Raw genomic sequence first — 5794 nt, 5'->3', positions numbered from 1 at the left:
GATTTCCTGGGATCTCTGGGTCTGTTCCCATTGTGCTGCCCCAACCCCTGCCCCCCGTGGTGCGGGTGGGCGCAGCTGAGGGTGCTTTGCCCCCCCAGGGCTGCGATGGCTGAGGACGGGCTCGAGCCACGCGCTGGCCGTGTGCCGCTGGCTCTCCTCGCTCCACGGATCCCTATTCCCACACCTCTCCGTGAGTCCTTCCAGGCCTGATCCCTGGGGCTGGGGGAGGCTGGTTGGGGTGGTGGGTGGTCCCTTCCCTGCTGAAAACCCACCAAAACGCTCCTCCCGGCAATGCCCAGCTCCAAACGCTGCTCCTTCCCCCACCAAAGAGAGGGGAATGCTGCCCTAACGCCTTGCCAGGGCCCAAAGCACTCCAAAAGGGGCCAAAATCCAGGTAGGGGAAGAGGAAAGAGGGGATGGGCACTGGGAGTCCTTGCTGCCAGCTCAGTGTTCTGCTCTCCCCTGCAGCTGACCAGTGAGGACATGATTGCAGCCTTCTCCCAGGCCGTGGACTGGTGAGTCCTGTGTGTCCCAAAAGCACCATCTCTGGGGTCTGTGACACCCCCAGAGCTGGGAGAGGGGTGGGGGTACAAGGACAGGAGGGCCCTGTTTGGGTGGGCACATTAAGGGCAAGTATTTCCCCGCAGGCTCTGGCTGCCTTGGTTTGTGTCCGATGGTCAGAGAGAGGCAAAGCCTCTGGTGTGCTGAAATCAAGGTTACACGACATCAGAGACTGCAAAATTCCTCCCAGTTCCCACCCCAGACTGTGGGAACCAGCCCCTCAGCAGAGCCCTGGGAATAATTGCCAGGAATGGGGGAGTTTCCCAAGAAAACGGTCCCATCCAGCAGCGAAAAGGGAGTTTTATTTCAACGGGTGCTCTGGGAAGGGCCTTTGCCAGCCTGGGGGGTGCTGGGTGGTGCCAGCACCTCTGCTTGGAGCCTCACCCTGCCCTGTCTCTGCCTCCAGGGCCGGATGCCCCGTGCGGGCCTTTGCCTGGCACCCCCACACCAACAAGTTTGCTGTGGCACTTCTGGACGATTCCATCCGGGTCTACAACTCCAACAGGTGGGGCTGGAGCTACCACTGCCTCACAGGATTTGGGGTGCCCTGGTCCTGCTGCCACAAGCCACGGTGCCCTTGGCCTTCCTGCCCACGTGGGCTCACGTTCAGCCGCCCCTGCTCCTTTCCCACCCCTCTTCCTGGAGCACGATCCTGACCGAAGCCTTGGCTTTCCTTTCCCTCCCTGCTCCGTAGCTCTGGGGGCATCCTGGGGGTCCCACAGCCCAAGGGGGGTCCCACAGCCCAAGGGGGCACAGGCAGAGCAGTGTTTGGAGCGTCGTTGAGTCTCCTCTCTCCCCCAGGTCTCCCTGCTCCCCCAGGGAATGCCAATCCCTCCTCAGGAGAAGACTGTGCCGGCTGGTCCTGCGGCCCCCTCCGCGCTGCCCTGCTCCAGCCCTCTCTCCCAGCTGGGATTTCTGGCCAGCCCGGGCCCTCTCCTGCCCCAGGGCTGGGCTGGGGGCAGCTCAGGCCAATTGCACCAGGTGTGCTCTGGCTCACTCCGGTGTCACCTGGCTGGGAATTCCTGTCCCCCACTGTCACCTGGCTGGGAATTCCTGTCCCCCCACACCCTCCCCCCAGCCTGGGAAGCAGGGCACAGCAGGGCACACACCCCCTTCCCACTCTGCTTTCCCCCTGCACTGGGCTCAGAGCTGGCAGAGGACACTGGGGCATGGCCCACACGCTCTTGGTCCCGTGTTTTGCCCTTGTCACATGTGTCCCCTCCCCGGCAGTGCCACCGTCCCCTCGCTGAAGCATCGCCTGCAGAGGAACGTGGCCTCCATGGCCTGGAAGCCCCTCTGTGCCTCCATCCTGGCCGTGGCCTGCCAGAGCTGTGTCCTGGTGTGGCACCTGGATCCCACCTCCCTCTCCACCAGGTGACAACCCCCGCACACCCCCACCCTGCCATCGGGACCCCCTTTGGGGTTGGCTTTGGGATAAAGCCAGGCAGGTGCCCGTCCTGCCAGCCTGTCCCAACCCTTCCTGGGGGTTTCTCTCTCTGTTCCAGACCGTCATCAGGCTGTGCCCAGGTTCTGTCCTACCCAGGGCACAGCCCTGTCACCAGCCTGGCCTGGGCACCCAGCGGGGAGCGGCTGCTCTCGGCGTCACCGGTTGACACAGCCATGCTGGTGAGGAGCCCTGAGCTGGCTGTGCCTCCCCGGGGGGATGTGGGGACCACGGGCACCCCAGAGGGTCACCCAGGGACAGCTGGGCTGGGCACAGGTGCTGTTCCCACAGAGGGTGGGTGAGGCAGCTCTGAATTTGAACTGGACCTGAAAGCATCGCTCTGTGTCCCCTAATCCAAACAACCCCCCCCCAACACTGAGTCGGCGTTCTGGTGTCACTGTTTGCCTTCCTTGTCCCCTCCTCCAGGTGTGGGACGTGTCCACTGAGAACTGTGTCCAGCTGCAGTGGTTTGGGGGTGGTGGTGTCACCTACTTGGCCTGGTCACCCGATGGCAGCAAGGTGCTGGCAGCCACCCCCTCGGCCGTGTTCCGGTGAGTGCCCCGCCTGCCCCGCTCCCCTCGCAGCCCTCGCCCTCCTTTCTGCCCCAAAACTGAGCAGATTTGGATCCTGAGTGTCCTCACTGCTTCCACTCCTGCTGGGGGGGCAAAGGGGCAAGGGGGTGGGTGGCTGGGTCTGACCCTGTGAGCTCCTGGAGCAGCAGGATTGGGGCAGATCTCAGGAATTCACCCTGTTCTGTCCCCTGCAGGGTGTGGGAGGCTCAGATGTGGACGTGTGAGCGGTGGCCCACTATCAGAGGACGCTGCCAGGTAGGATGGATTCCTCAGGCAAGGAATCATTTAGGCTGGGAAAGCCCTCTGAGACCGTCGAGTCTCACGTCCCCAAGTGCCACATCCACAGGGCTTTTAAATCCCTCCAGGACTGGGGACTCCCTGGGCAGCTGTGCCAGGGCTGGACAGCCCTGGAAATTTTCTCAGTATCCAACCTGAACCTTCCCTGGTGCATCTTGAGGCTGTTTCCTCTTGTCCCATCCCTTGTTCCCTGGGAGCAGATCCTGACCCCTCCCTGGCTCCCCAGAGTTGTGAAGGTCCTCCCTGAGCCCCCTTTTCTCCAGACTGAGCCCCCCCAGCTGCTCCTCACAAGTTCTCCAGCCCCCTCCCCAGCTCCATTCCCACCTCTGGACACACCCCAGCCCCTCAGTGTCTGTCTCGTAGCCCCAAACTGACCCCAGGATTTGAGGTGCAGACATCACCTCCAGGGGCCTCGGGGACACGTTGGGTGGGTTTTACCAAAAATCCCCCATTCCCAGCTGGCTCCAAAAGATCCCTGGCCAGGGGAGGGGCCATCCACAAAGGCCTGAGCTGTCCCTGGACCCACTGGAGTCTCCCTGCAAACCCTTCCTGTGCCACAGACGGGGTGCTGGAGCCCGGACGGCAGCCGACTGCTCTTCACGGTGCTGGGGGAGTCCGTCATCTACTCCTTGTCCTTCTCCGAGTACCGGGGTGAGTCTGCCCGAGCTGGAGCTTCCCAAGGGCTGGGCTGGGGCCCAGGTGATCCCTCACTTCTGGCTGAGGGACCTGGGACATGCAGGGGGGTGTCTTGGGGGTCTCCCAGAGCACGGAATCCCTGGGGTTGGGTTTATCCCCCCTCATGTTGCCTCTCAGTCGTGTGGACACAAAGGGTTTTTGCAGGGGGGGGTGGTCCAGGGCCAGCTCAGGGGTTTGTCAGCAGAGGGGCCAGTCCTGGGGGTTGCTGTCCCCTGTCCTCCATCCCAGACATGGGATACCAGCACGTTGCTCTGAGAAATGGATAAATTATGGGAGATCTGGGCAATTCAGTGGGATTTATGGAGTGTTCTCTTCAGGGGAGATGCAGGGGCAGGTGGGGGGCTCCAAAACAGCCTCGATCGTGGCAGACCTGTCCGAGACCACCTTCGAGACGCTCTACGGGGACGAGAGGTGGGTCTGATGTGGCACCTGGGGGGGCAGAGGTGGGCAGCAGCCCCCCAGTGCTGGGAACACCAGCTGAGGGGGTCTGTGCCCCCCAACCCTGGGGGCTTCCCTGCTGCTCGTGCTGGTTCCAGGATTGGAGGAGAGGTGCATTCCATGGTGTGGGATCCCACTGGAGAGAGACTCGCAGTGATCATCAGAGGTGAGTCCCGCCTGAAGATCCCACTTCCAGCAAGGAAAAGGGGCACCGAGGGGCCTGTCCACGTGTCCCTGGAGCAAGGAAAGCCTCCCTGCCCCTCTCCCTCCTGCAGGACACCCCGACTCTCCAGGCAGCCAGACGGCCATCGCCGTGTTCCGCACCCGCAACAGCCCCGTCTTCGAGCTCCTGCCCTGGTGAGTGGCTGTGGGCACTGGGTGGGTTCCTTGCAGCAGGTTTTGGGTTCGTTGAGTACCTTTAACCCCCCCTGGGGGGTGTGGTGGGGAAGAGCAGCCTCTCCTCACCGTGGGGAGACCCCATCCCGCGCTGCTTCAGGGCCTGTCACCGTTTTACCTCCGAATCCCGTCGTGTTTTGGCCGTGTTGGCCATTATCCACCTCGAGCCCCTTGGCTTCGGGTTGTCCCTTGGCCAGTGCATCTGATCAGGTCCCAGGTGTCTCCACTTGGCCCTGGCAGTGTGGTGTTTCTGTGGCTGTGCCATAACCGTGGCTCCTCCTGCCCCCCGCAGCGGGTTCGTGCGGGGCGAGCGCGGTGCCCAGCCCCAGATCATCGCCTTCCACCCCTGCTTCCCACGAGGAGCCCTCCTGACCGTGGTGAGTCAATCCTCCCTTGGTGCTGGCTGGTCTGACACAGGGTGGGGGGAAGGTGTCTGGGATCTTGGACCCTCATTCTCCTCTGTGTCCTCTTCCCTTCCAGTGCTGGTCCTCGGGGAAGATCAGCCACATCCCCTTCTTCTTCGTCAGTGCCCACGTGCCCCTGGCCAGCCCCCACCGCAGCCCCGTCCCCGTCGTGGCCAGTGTGAGGGAGCAGCCCCTCTTCTCGGAGCTGTGACCACAGCCCAGGGCCTTGGTGGCTCTTCTTCCTCCCTGGGCAGCCTCATCTTCCTCCCAGGACCCTCGGCTGCCTTCAACCCCTGGGGGGGCACAGGGGGTCTCCCAGAGTCTGCATCGAATAAAGGCCAATCTTTCTTCCCTCTCCTCTTCTTTCCTCACCCTGAGGGGGCTGGGAGTTTTCCATGGGGTGAGTTCTGGAAGTTCTGTGGATCTGCTTTTTGGGGTCAGAGAGAGCTCAGGGTCAACTTGCAGAACTTCCCCATGCTGAAGCCCGTTGGGGTGAGTCCACAGGGCCAGGGCTGCTGTTTTGGGGTTAAAGAGCTGCATTTTGGGGAAAGGTGAGGGCAGGGGGGGCTCAGGGTCCTTGGCTGCACACACAGCCCCCCAGGCCTTGCCTTGTGGGTGGGCACAGCCCTCCAAAGTGAACTGAAACCCTTGTGGGTCCCTAAAACCCCAAACTTGAGCCCAGTCGGGTTGTGAGCAGGGCTGGAGGGGCCCTGGGGTGCTCGTGCCAGCCCACGTGAGCCCCCCCACCAGCACCAAAGGGTGGGTGGGGGAGCAGATGGACCCCCCCCACCCAGAGAAGGGATTAATGGGGGGGGAAGCAGCTTGGATAAATCCTGGGATTACATATGGTTAATCCCTGGGATTACACTGCAATAACAGGGATAAGGAGGAGAGTGCAGGATCCCTGCTCACCCCCACACCCAAACACTCCCCCTAGGACCCCCAAAATGTTCCTCAAATCCCGAGGTGGGACAGGGAGCCCCCCC

General features: G+C 62.7%; 2 protein-coding genes across 2 annotated transcripts in view; one reads left to right on the top strand and one right to left on the bottom strand.

Moving 5' to 3' along the window:
• Positions 1–5154, top strand: part of AAAS (aladin WD repeat nucleoporin) — an 8138-nt gene extending 2984 nt beyond the window's left edge. Inside the window, exons 2-14 of the mRNA XM_029958625.1 lie at positions 99–190; positions 469–515; positions 968–1066; positions 1792–1935; positions 2067–2187; positions 2432–2556; positions 2772–2832; positions 3435–3525; positions 3888–3981; positions 4107–4174; positions 4284–4365; positions 4697–4781; positions 4885–5154. Coding sequence (XP_029814485.1) covers positions 99–190; positions 469–515; positions 968–1066; positions 1792–1935; positions 2067–2187; positions 2432–2556; positions 2772–2832; positions 3435–3525; positions 3888–3981; positions 4107–4174; positions 4284–4365; positions 4697–4781; positions 4885–5019 — 1244 coding nt within the window. The 3' untranslated portion in view covers positions 5020–5154. The remainder of the gene's footprint in view (positions 1–98; positions 191–468; positions 516–967; positions 1067–1791; positions 1936–2066; positions 2188–2431; positions 2557–2771; positions 2833–3434; positions 3526–3887; positions 3982–4106; positions 4175–4283; positions 4366–4696; positions 4782–4884) is intronic.
• A 516-nt stretch (positions 5155–5670) lies between these two features.
• Positions 5671–5794, bottom strand: part of CUNH12orf10 (chromosome unknown C12orf10 homolog) — a 5665-nt gene continuing 5541 nt past the window's right edge. The window contains exon 5 of the mRNA XM_029958623.1: positions 5671–5675. Coding sequence (XP_029814483.1) covers positions 5671–5675 — 5 coding nt within the window. The remainder of the gene's footprint in view (positions 5676–5794) is intronic.

Source organism: Manacus vitellinus, unplaced genomic scaffold, assembly GCF_001715985.3.
Source record: "Manacus vitellinus isolate BGI_N305 unplaced genomic scaffold, ASM171598v3 scaffold_160_pilon, whole genome shotgun sequence".
Lineage (NCBI taxonomy): Eukaryota > Metazoa > Chordata > Aves > Passeriformes > Pipridae > Manacus > Manacus vitellinus.
Note: the sequence above shows the minus strand (reverse complement) of the source record. Positions and strands in the feature narration are given on the sequence as shown.